The sequence below is a fragment of the Onychostoma macrolepis genome, chromosome 07 (genome assembly GCF_012432095.1).
Source record: "Onychostoma macrolepis isolate SWU-2019 chromosome 07, ASM1243209v1, whole genome shotgun sequence".
Taxonomy (NCBI): Eukaryota; Metazoa; Chordata; class Actinopteri; order Cypriniformes; family Cyprinidae; genus Onychostoma; species Onychostoma macrolepis.
The window spans coordinates 47,117,009-47,129,050 of record NC_081161.1 but is presented as its reverse complement, the minus strand read 5'-3'; the positions used below and the strand labels follow the sequence as shown (position 1 = coordinate 47,129,050).

Sequence of the window (12,042 nt, the reverse complement as noted above, 5' to 3'; positions counted from 1 at the left end):
GAATGTAAACCAGTAATCAGTCTTAGTGTTGTACTTAAAGTACTAGACAAAAGGTTTTGCATAACGTAATGTATAAAGAGTTTGGTACATGGGAAAATTAAAGTAAACAGTATGTTGCGAGAAGGAAGTTAATATACTGGTGAGAAGATCAACCTTCAGGCGCTCCAGAGCAGGTAATTTATTTTTTTGCATTTTTTCCCCCTGCATTTCAACATTGTATTTTTAGTTCTCCAATAATGTTTCTTTATAATATCAATATAAGTGGTTGAATTCAAATTTAGATTACAAACACACACACACCTTAACAAACAGGCATTTCAGAATGGCATGAACAAAACCTGATGTTCATATTCTCATGTAATTTTCCTAAAAATCTGGCTGTACATGTTGTTTCAACTTAAATTATATAAAACTGACTTAAAAATCAAGTTGAATCTTGTATGACTTGAAAATGAAGTTTTGTTCAATGAAATTGATGAGTAATGGGAAAAACACGATCATGTTTACTACATTTACAGTGTACTTGACCATTAAAACATACTTTTGTTGCTAAAACTGGTCAATTTTGCCATATTGAATGATCTATGTGAAGCTGTCACCATATGAAAGGTATGAACAATGCCTGGAAGTGTCTAAAAAACCCTTGACTATAAAACAGTGCAGAAAACTAACCAACATGCCGTATACTTGTCATTTCTTTCAGTGAACAAACCTGTGAAGACAAGATGATGCACGACAAGATTCAACTCGTTGTTTTGCTCGGTGAGTGTCAGTGAAAGAAACTGATGCCAGGGGCCTGTTTCATAAAACAGGTTTACCAAACAAGCCAGGTTTATTTCAGTTAGCCCAATTGATTTGGTTCAAAATAAGTCAGACTAACTGAAATAAGCCTGGCTTGTTTGGTAAACCTGTTTTATGAAACAGCCCCCAGATTAGATGCTTAGAGCAACTTACCACTATTGATTTTCCCGTGATCAATTGAAATTGTAATGATATTGCAATGTGAGCATGTGCAACTTTTAAACCACTGAAAGCCTGAGTTCAAGCAGAACCAATCAGAATGCAGCACACCTAAATCTAGCACAGGAACAGAACCGAGTGTGCTTCCTGTACAACAACGTAAACTGCTGCTTAACTAGCACAGTACAATGCATCGTTAAAGAAATCAGCTATCGTTTTCCCAAACTATATTGTCGCAAATTTGTCTTTCAACCACGTTGGCGAATGATGTCATTCAGGTGGTAGAATAATAACTTTAATTAATCAATTTAAGATCAAATTAAAGGCAGTGCAGTGTCTTTTTTTTTTTCTCAATTATTTTGCTTCATTTCCAGATTCAATCATTGGCTCCTTCTTACATACTAGAGTATGTGCATACTATACAAAAACTGAGCTTTAATTCTCTTGACGAACTAAAAGATGTCAATGAAATTAGTATATATTAGAAATAAAAGATATAGATTGTACTGAATGTCAGCTTGCTTATTTTGCTCAAGGTAAGGATTTATAAATTCCACATGTCATACAAACAAGAAACTATGCTTCTAACCAAAGGTCGAGAGCTGTCGTTCCAACCACACATCTTTGTGATGATGTTTGAGAGTATTTGTTGGAACTATGGTCTCAACTCGCTGAACTATGCTGATAGACAGAACTTGCAACCATAATTGGCTAACAATGCATTTTACAGAATGTGCGATTCTGCAATCTTATTAGATCATTAGAAATCACACTGAGCAACATGGATCTAATACATTTGGGTACGACATGTATGCAGACTGTACGATGATGACACCTAGTGACTCGTAGGTTACGATGCAAGTTCTTATAGAAGAATAAAATGTCATCAGCATGTGCTAGTGTTAAACAAAAAGAGCATGATGAATCACAGTTTGGCAGCTGTGTGCTGAAAAGAGAAGTCGAAGTTGGAGTTTGAGGTAAGCAGTTTTAAGTAGGGCTGTCCCAAGCTAATCTCAAGGATCAGGGCCGATTAATTTTTTTTTTTAAATCTGTATTGGCTCTTCTAAACCCAATCCACCTGTAATTCGTCAGCTGCCATGCCGATGTCATGCAATAGTGGTATGCACTTTCAACAGTTCACCGCCATTAAAAATATGTTCAAATGTGTGCGTGTGACGCGCGAGAAGAACAATGAGGTCTGTTCTAACACGTCACACATGTTCAAGATTCCATGTTTAGCCTATTTGATGTGCACTTTATGTAAGGAATCACTCTACAGTAATTTATCTGCTATTTACTTTTATCTGCCGTCAGACTATCTGAGATGTCATTGCATTAACACGTTGCTATGTGTTGCGTCTTGCTTTGGACTTTACTGATAGACTTGCATTCTGGAATTTTTTGAACTTCATGCTTTCTAACCTTATCTCAACTTTTTCCCCTTTATGTTGCAATGAATCTGCTTATTGTACATACAAAATACAAGAAGTTTATATCAGTGTTTCCATATTAGTAATCGAGACCACACAGTCTGTTCACAATGTCTATCAGTGTAACATGTTTACATCTACCAATGTTTGTTCCACAGTGTGCGCATACTGTATATAGAGAGATACATATGTATAGTAAGATCTTATTATATGAGGGAAAAAAATTATTTGATCCCCTGCTGATTTTGTACGTTTGCCCACTGACAAAGAAATGATCGGTCTATAATTTTAATGGTAGGTTTATTTGAACAGTGAGAGAGAGAATAACAGCAACAAAAATCCAGAAAAATGCATAAAAAAAGTTATAAATTGATTTGTATTTTAATAAGTGAAATAAGTATTTGATCCCCTATCAATCAGCAAGATTTCTGGCTCCCAGGTGTCTTTTATACAGGTAAGGAGCTGAGATTAAGAGCACTCTCTTAAACGGAGTTACCTGTATAAAAGAGTATAGAAGACCAAGAGGCGAAATTGTGTTTATAAATGTGAAGTTTGTTTGTCTAAAAAAATATTGTGTCAAAATTGTGATCAAAATTTAAATCACAATATTGATCAAGAAATTGTGACAGTATTTTATATATTGCTTAGCCCTAACAGGAATCCTGTCCAAGACTTCAGGCGTTCCGTATCGATTTGTTCTGATCGAAGGGCCGAAGACCTGGACAGAAGCGCAATCGTACTGCAGGGAGAAACACATGGATCTGGCGACGGTTCAGAGCGATGAAGACAGAGCCAAACTAAAGGAGGCAGCAAACGATGTGAACTTTCAATCTTTCGCCTGGATTGGCTTCTACAATGGTGTCCTCACCTGGCGTTGGTCGTATCAAAACACGGTGATCAGCTACACAAAGTGGGAATCCTGGCAGCCGGACTCGGGCCGCACAGATGAAGCCTGTGCGTTTGTAGACAGAAACCAACGATGGGGCGATGCGACCTGTCTTCTAGAAAAATATTTCTTTTGCCAAACTGGTAAGAAATTATGCAACACTTATAAACTGGATGTCTGGGATGTTTTCTTTCAGGTTTTACTCTCACAAATCTCTTTGTTTTGCGCATGAATTGCGCATATTCGCACACCTAACTTTCTTTCTTTAAATCTTGTTTTCCATTGAAAACGTCTTTTAAACGATACTTGTTCTTTTACCCAAGAAGCAAAACTGCATTACATATTAACACTTGTTTTCATAAAAAAATCTTATGTGCAAGTTTTCCAATTGTTTATGCTACAAGTGATAACAAAATTGTCAAAGGAAATGTTTTTTTTAAAGCAAGGCCTGTATATTGAAAAGTGACATCGATCATTGTGTCTGTTTTTCATTACGTTAATCTCTAAATCTCATGCCGACAAAAGGCAAAAAGTTCATGCAAATTAACAGCAATGTGAATCAGTAGCTTGTCACTTCACACAAAACATTCAGATGCTTTTATCCAAAACATCTTACAACTGAGAAACGTTTTATCAGAGCCAACTATATTTGCACAGTGTCAAGCTGAAAAAACAAGCTCGATTAATACAAAAGCTTGAGGTGATTAGATGCTTTGTTTAATTCAGCCATTAATCAGGAGTTTATGGAAGCTTGTTTCTTGTTTCTTTAAAAAAAAAAAAAAAAAATAAAGGTAATTGTGACCTTTTTTCTTACCATTTGTTTTTCACAATTCTGAGAAAACCATCAGAATTGTGAGATGTTGCACAATTGTGAGTTTACAACTCGAAAAAGTCAGAATTGTGAGAGAAAAAGTTGCAGTTACCTTATTTAAATATATATATATTTTTTTTAATTTTGTGGCATAAACAGAAAAAAAAAAAACAGAATTGCAAGATGTTAACTCAGAATTCAGAAAAACAAAGTCTACATTAACAGATAAAATGTCACAATGTACTTTTTGGTGTCATTTCGTTTTAAGAGCCCCATCATGTGGACATGAAATAGTAATAATAATAATAATAATATTTTGTAGTCTTACTACTTTTGTAGACTTAAATATATATATATATATATATATATATATATATATATATATATATAATCTTGGAATTACGAGAAAGAAATCAAAGAAATCAGTTTATATCTCACAATTCAGACTTTTCTTCCTCAGAATTGTGAGAAACAAAGTCTGAATTGTCAAGTCACCTTTATTTATACAGCGCTTTTAACAATACAGATTGTGTCAAAGCAACTTCACAATATCAAAATAGGAAAATAGAGTGTCAATAATGTAAAATGGCAAGATTAAACACTCAATTTTCAGTTAAAGGCATTTCATTATTGAATTCAGTGATGTCATCATCCAGCTCGGTTCAGTTTAAATAGTATCTGTGCAATCAAGACGATGATAATCGCTGGAAAATTAAGTGTTTCCAACTGAGCGAGCCAGAGGCGACAGCGGCAAGTAACCAAAACTCCATCAGTGACAGAATGGAGAAAAAACCTTGGGAGAAACCAGGCTCAGTCGGGGGTCAGTTCTCCTCTGACCAGACGAACCAGCAGCTCAATTCCAACTGCAGCAAAGTCAGATTGTGCAGAGGACTCATCTGGTTCCCGTGGTCTTGTCCTGATGGCCGTCTAGGTGACAAGGTCTTCACTGGGGATCTGTCTCTGGGCTCATCTGGGTGTCCTGAGCTCTGCTGACGTTCAGGGCTGTAGAGGTCATCTCTAGGTGCTGATCCACCATCTGATCTGGATACGGACTGGATCGGGTGGCTATGGTGACCTCGGAATAAGAAAGAAACAGACTAATATTAGCATAGATGCCATTATTCTTACGAAGTAACGAGTACATTGTGTGTTATGGGGAGTGTTCCAGGTTCTGTTTGACCTAATTAATGCAGCCTAACAATCCTTTAACAGATTTGAATATTAGAAGCGTATTAGTGTGTTATGTGTAAGCCAGGTTAAAGATATTTGTCTTTAATCTAGATTTAAACTGACAGAGTGTGTCTGCCTCCCGAACAGTGTTAGGTAGATTGTTCCAGAGTTTGGGTGCTAAATAGGAAAAGGATCTGCCGCCCGCAGTCGATTTTGATATTCTAGGTATTATCAAACGGCCAGAGTTTTGAGAACGCAGTGGATGTGGAGGACTATAATGTGATAAGAGCTCGCTCAAGTACTGAGGAGCTAAACCATTCAGGGCTTTATAAGTAATTAGCAAGACTTTAAAATCTATACAGTGTTTAACAGGGAGCCAGTGCAGTGTTGACAGAACCGGGCTAATATGGTCATACTTCCTGGTTCTAGTAAGGACTCTAGCTGCTGCATTTTGGACCAACTGTAGTTTGTTTATTAAGTGTGCAGAACAACCACTCAATAAAGAATTACAATAATCTAACTTTGAGGTCATAAATGCATTAATTAACATTTCTGCATTTGACATTGAGAGTGTTAGTCTCAATTTAGATATATTTTTAAGATGAAAAAGCAGTTTTAAAAATGCTAGAAACATGGCTGTCAAATGACAGATTGCTATCAAACAGCACACCTAGGTTCCTGACTGATGAAGAAGAATTGACAGAGCAGCCATCAAGTGTTAGATAGTGTTCTAGGTTATTACATGTGGGGTTTTTAGGTCCGATAATTAACACCTCTGTTTTTTCAGAATTTAGCAGTAAAAAATGACTCGTCATCCAGTTTTTTATTTCGACTATGCATTCCGTTAGTTTCTCAATTTGGTGTGTTTCACCGGGACGTGAAGAAATATAGAGCTGAGTATCATCAGCATAACAGTGAAAGCTAACACCATGTCTCCTGATAATATCTCCCAAGGGTAACATGTAAAGCGTGAAAAGTAATGGCCCTAGTACTGAGCCTTTGTCACAGTGCACACAGCAGGAAGGAACGAGGAACATGGAGACGAGGAGTAACTTCAAAATAATTGTCTTATGAATCCAAAACAGACAAGGCAGGGCTGACACACAGGAACACTGGGAGTAACGAGTAGACCAGATGAAAACTAACTGAACAGGCAGGAACTAAATACAAGGATAATTACTGATAATTACTAAAACACAGATGGACAAGAATTAACTGATAATCACACTTAACAAGGACAGGAACATGACCAAATAAGGACACAAGAGGCGAGAAACACAAGACACACGACAGAGGACTGACAGCCTTGAGGTACTCCATACTGCACTTGTGATCGATATGATACCTCTTCATTCACTGCTACGAACTGATGGCGGTCAGATAAGTATGATTTGAACCATGCTAAGGCACTTCCACTAATGCCAACAAAGTTTTCTAGTCTATTCAAAAGAATGTCGTGATCGATTGTGTCGAACGCAGCGCTAAGATCCAGTAGAACTAATAAAGAGATACAACCACGATCAGATGATAGAAGCAGGTCATTCTCCAAGAAGGAATTGAGAAATGTACTCCAATCTTTATTGCAACTTTTAAAAATAATTTTTACAGAAGTAATGTTTTGCAAAATATATTTTTGTATTCTGACCACATCTGACTCCTTTCAGACGAGAAAGGAAGTGCAAAGTTCAAATACATCAAAATGAGCATGAAGTGGCGTGAAGCTCAGCTTTACTGCAGAACGCTCTACACAGATCTGGCCTCCGTTACAGATGACACTGAGAACACGGCCCTCACAAATATAATTTCTGCAAATAACGGCTTGGACGCCTGGATCGGCCTGTCCAAGAACCTGTGGCTGTGGTCAGACCAGACCAATGTGTCGTGGTCCTCTTTGACATGGGAGTCCGGACAGCCTAATAATGTGAACGGAAACGAAGAGTGTGCATGTGCCGGGACTGAAGGACAGATGGCCGACGATGCCTGCTCGACTCTACGGGCATTCTACTGCAAAACCCGTGAGCTCTGGTGTTTCTCCTCCAATGCACTCTTAAAGATAAAGCTTCAAGAGGGGGGTTATGTACCAAAGCCACAGAAGAACCATTTTGGGTTCCCCAAAGAACCTTTAACCCTCTGGTATTGTTCATTTGTAGGTCACACTCAAAACAGACCGAACACCCAAAATGTATTTTTTTTTTGTTGGTTGAATTAATGTTATATATTTTTGTTCCATAATATTTTTTTCTTTTTAATTTTGTCTTTTTTTTAGAGAATTTCATGGTACTAATTAATATTTATGCAATAATTATGATCAATATTTTCTCATTGAAAATAATACTTTTTTTCCCCCTAAGATTTTGATATTATGGCAGTATTTAATGTTAAAATAGAGACAAAATCTTTAAAATCCAATTTTTGAAGTCAGATTAGTGCCATCTGGTCGGAGTAAAAAAAGAAAAACATCTGCAATTACATGGTTTAGCCACTAGATTCCTAGGTAGCACTATATAAAAGGCATATAAACTCTCTAGTGGTTTTTAGGCATAAAGACTTATTTTTATTAAGTTGTGGATCTGGATTTGGGTTGGCGGAGTGTGTCTATTTGATATTTTAGAGCGTCACCCCTTTATTGCTGTGCACTCTTTTTCTGCATTCTGAATGATTTGTAGATTGTAAAATTCTGTATTTTCATGTTTTTGCATATTTCCCATTCATTTCCAATGGTAGTCATTTTTGACCATGAAAAACATTTTTTTTTTTTTTTACGGCCATTTAGCTTTTCCAAATCAAGTCCACAATTTTTTTTTTTTTTTTTGTGGTCACATAGCGACTGCCATAAAAGCCACCAAGTTTCATAGCATTCCGATGATGCAGCGATTTTTATTTTTTATTTTTTTTAATTCGAAACTTTTTTTTTTTTCGGTCTAAAATGACCGAACAGCACCAAAGGGTTAAGTGAACAGGACCATTGTTTTCTTAGCGAGAAGAACATTTAAAAAATAACCTTTTGTGGTTCTGTGGATGTTAAAGGTTCTTCATTTAACCATCACCAGGAATAACGAAGCTTTATTTGTGAGAGTGAAGTGTGAGCAGATCAAATTCATTCAGCAGCACAGTCAAGAATCTGCATTTTATGTGATTTATTCATTCCAATTTAACATGTGTTTGTTTCTCAAAGCTGAAGTGAAAAAACAGCTTGTGAGAGTGGCAGTGAAATCATCTGGATATCTGGACGAATCTGCAGTGATGAAGGCCATCGAAAAGAAGGTGACGCTGTGTGTTATTTTAATATCATTAATACAGTATTATAGTTTTTATGAATATTTTTAATGAATAATCTGTGTGTGTATAATAAGTCCCTTTCTAAGAAAAGTCTGTTCACTTGACGGCCATATTTGCCATATATTCAGGCTAGACCAGCCAATGTGGATGTGATGTCATAAGCGCGAGTCTCAGGTTTTATATGTATGTATGTATGTATATATATATATATGTGTGTGTGTGTGGCAAATTAGCTGAAAAGGGAAATATTTATAATTAATAACTGGTTATAATTAATTATAAATATTTAGATCAGATGTTAGAATTAACTGTAGCAGAATAAATATCACAATGATTTAATCTGTTTGTCCACTGACAGTATAATCATTTATCAATTCTAGGAAAGATTATTTTCCTGGCCAAGAAAGAACAACTTTCCTACTTCATACAGTACTAGCATTAACTTACTGAATGAAACTACAGCTAACATACAACTAGACTAAGCAAAACCCATATATACAGCATGAAGAAAAGTAAGGAAAGAAGAACAAAGAATGGCAGTATTTAACATCAATTAACCACAACTTAGTGAGAATCATCAGAGAATCAAAAATCACCTTAACAAAGGGGCCCAAACTTAGACACGCATCTAACTAGTTAGAAACGGTTACTTGCTTTGGCTTTGCTGCTGAACAAGAGTCCGGATGCGGTAGACAACAGAGGTTCTTGACGAGTTCAGTAGGAGTGAGCTGGAGGCTTTCGTCAGGTTCTTCTGAAGATTGGAGAGTCCACAGTGAATCGACAAAGTTACTTGATAAAAACTGGCAGAAGGTCCGATTCAAGGGTGATGAGTCTTGGAGAGTGTGTCTCAATGGGATTGAGCAGTGATGGGTTTGGGTTAGGGTCTTTAAACGGTCCGTGGTCACACCCATCTTTGGCAGATTGACCAATGTAGAATTTTGAGCGGGAGAGGTTCCTTTGTCTCACGCAACACCTTATTTGCATGGTTTATGGTGGTCTGGAGGATTTGTCCAATATTAAGTCAAAGTATGGTAAAAAGAGTATGGTGCAAGATATGGTGACATAATATACACCATTAATCTGAGAATCAGAAGACAGTCATTTTGATACCTAACATGCAAGGGTTTGGAAAACATTAAGGCAGTGACACATTTTGGAACAGTTTGATTGTGGATAAATGGAGCCCATGTCCTTTCCTATGTGTATTGTGGCTTTTGAGTGTGTCTGGGTCATGGATAGTGGCTCCTCGTGGGGATGGGGGAATCGTTCCTTCCCTCCCGGAATCTCTTTGAAGTTCAACGAGAAAGTTGACGACTGTCCCTGCTGGCGTTGGAAAGGATAGCAGAGGTGATAACGCCCTTTGAACCAGAGGTGGTCGTTAGACATGCATCTGTAATTTCGTCACAACAAGGGAGGAGGGAAAGTTTACGATGCCTAAAAACTGATCGAACATCTTGATTGCATTCAAACGCTATGTATATAATGTGTGTGTAACGGGTCCCACTCGCCTGCTGCACGTCTCCGAGGCGGATGCACCAACAAAGAGGCTAAAGGCTGCAGCCACTAGCGACAGTTGCTAGTGCGTCTCTTGAGATCAGGGGAGTGAGGTTTACCTGCACAGCACCTACTAGCTGGCCTCCGTTACACACGCACACACACACACATACATATACATGTAGCTCTGGTAAAATGAACAGTATTGTGGCTCAAAATGTTAATTAATTTTTTTTTGGTTTTGTTTCTTTAATTACAGTTCAGAGATTTTGCATAGTTTGTGTGAAATGGACACGCTGAAAACATGGCTTCAATGCATGTCTCTCTAACTTGATATATAAACTTGTGCTCTGCTTGAAGCCTGATTTGTTTGTAACATGCCTGTCTTTTGAGAGGAAAATGTGATTGGTGGGAGGGTTGAACTTGGGGCGAAAGAGGGTTGGTTTATTGAACGATCGGGGGACAGTGAGAAAGGAAGGGAAAATCCGCCGAGATGTGCACGTCGAGTGTAGCTTGCCATTTATCCCATTTTGCTTTTAAAATTTAACTTTTTAAGAGTTGAAGTATGGAGAGCTGTCGAGATTGCACACCATGTATGCGTTTAGTGAGTCAAGTTACTCTTCTTTGCTGTGTACGGAGCACGGTCATCGCGGAGAAATGGATGATTAATCAGAGGTTGGGGCTTTTGGACAGCACTGGATTTCGTCATCTAGTCAATGCCAGTTTCCGAGAAGCTCGCTGAATTCTGCTGACAATGTTGGAGAAGCGTTTTCATCCATCCTTTCATTGGCTCCGCTTCCTTCGGCTCCTTGCGGATCACCCAGGCCAAGTAACCTTAAAGGTTACGGTTCGTGAGTACTTTGTTCATATTTGCTCAATAGAGTGAAGGGGCTTCTTTTTTTTCCCGCCACAACGCTCCCAATCACTGTTTAGACCTGCAACGGGGGGGTTATCTTTTGTTTTCTTTATTCTTTATTTATCTTCCAACCGTACAATAATCCAAACACAAACCTCAAAAACAACACAAAAATGGGTCACTGAGCACAAAACCAAGCTTCTGCTGGCCATTCCAGTCCTCTGACCTGAACCCTGCAGAACATGAGTGAACTGAAGAGAAGAAGCTGTGAATCTAAAGGGTCTGGAGTGATTCTGGATGAAGGAATGGTCTCTGATCTCTTGTCAGGTGTCTCTAACCTCATCAGGCATTATAGGAGAACATTTAGAGCTGTTAAATTGGCAAATGGATGTTTCAAAAAGTATTGAATAAAAGGGTGCCGTAAATTGTGGCCAATGTGTATTAGAGAAAAACATTTATTTCATAATGATATTTCCCCCCATTTTAAATTCTTATTATCCAATGAAAGGTTAGATTTTTGTGAATTTTTTAAATAAAAGATCAAAAGGATTAACAATGCAGATTAATTTTCACAGCCTTCTTTGATCATATTTACCAAGGGTGCCAACATTTTTTTTATATATATTTATATTCAGTTAACATTTATTTTAACTTGTTTTAGCTTTCATTAACTGACATCTGAATGTCAGTAGATTGATCTTATTCTCTAATCACCAATGAAATCTTGTCTCCAGATGAATCAGATCCTCTCAGATCAGGGAATGAACAACATAATATGGCGAGTTCAACCCGATGGCAAGATCTTCCACCAGACAAACAACACAGAAAAGACGTCAACAGCATGTGAAGAACACTGACATCGATAATAACTCATAAAAATAAGGAAATGTTTATGAATCTCTGGAGGTTTTTATGATAAATTTGTTTTTGACATGATGACATATTTAACAGTTTATGCATTGATATTGTTAATTCAATACTTTACATACTCTTATAATGTATAATTCATTAAAAAAAAAAAATAGTCTAGCATATTGGGTTCCTCTAGGTACTAAATCATTAATAATAAATAATCATCAATAATAAAAAAAATAAATTAAAAAAAATCATGATTTAGACAGTAATGAATAGGAAATGCATTTTTTTTCAGTGTGTG

General features: G+C 37.1%; 1 protein-coding gene across 3 annotated transcripts; it reads left to right on the top strand.

Moving 5' to 3' along the window:
• The first annotated feature begins 520 nt into the window (after window positions 1-520).
• Window positions 521-11,949, top strand: LOC131544000 (macrophage mannose receptor 1-like). Of its 3 annotated transcripts, none has more exons than XM_058781867.1 (5): window positions 521-762; window positions 3,039-3,419; window positions 7,027-7,272; window positions 8,433-8,521; window positions 11,621-11,949. In XM_058781867.1, exons 1-5 carry the CDS (start codon window positions 726-728, stop codon window positions 11,741-11,743), a joined length of 876 nt encoding a protein of 291 aa, XP_058637850.1. In that variant the 5' UTR covers window positions 521-725; the 3' UTR covers window positions 11,744-11,949. The 3 variants fall into 3 exon arrangements, with proteins under 3 accessions (XP_058637850.1, XP_058637849.1, XP_058637851.1); XM_058781866.1 differs by having other exon boundaries at window positions 523-762; window positions 6,922-7,272; window positions 11,621-11,946; XM_058781868.1 differs by lacking the exon at window positions 521-762 and adding an exon at window positions 1,341-1,496 and having other exon boundaries at window positions 6,922-7,272; window positions 11,621-11,942.
• Window positions 11,950-12,042: the final 93 nt, after the last annotated feature.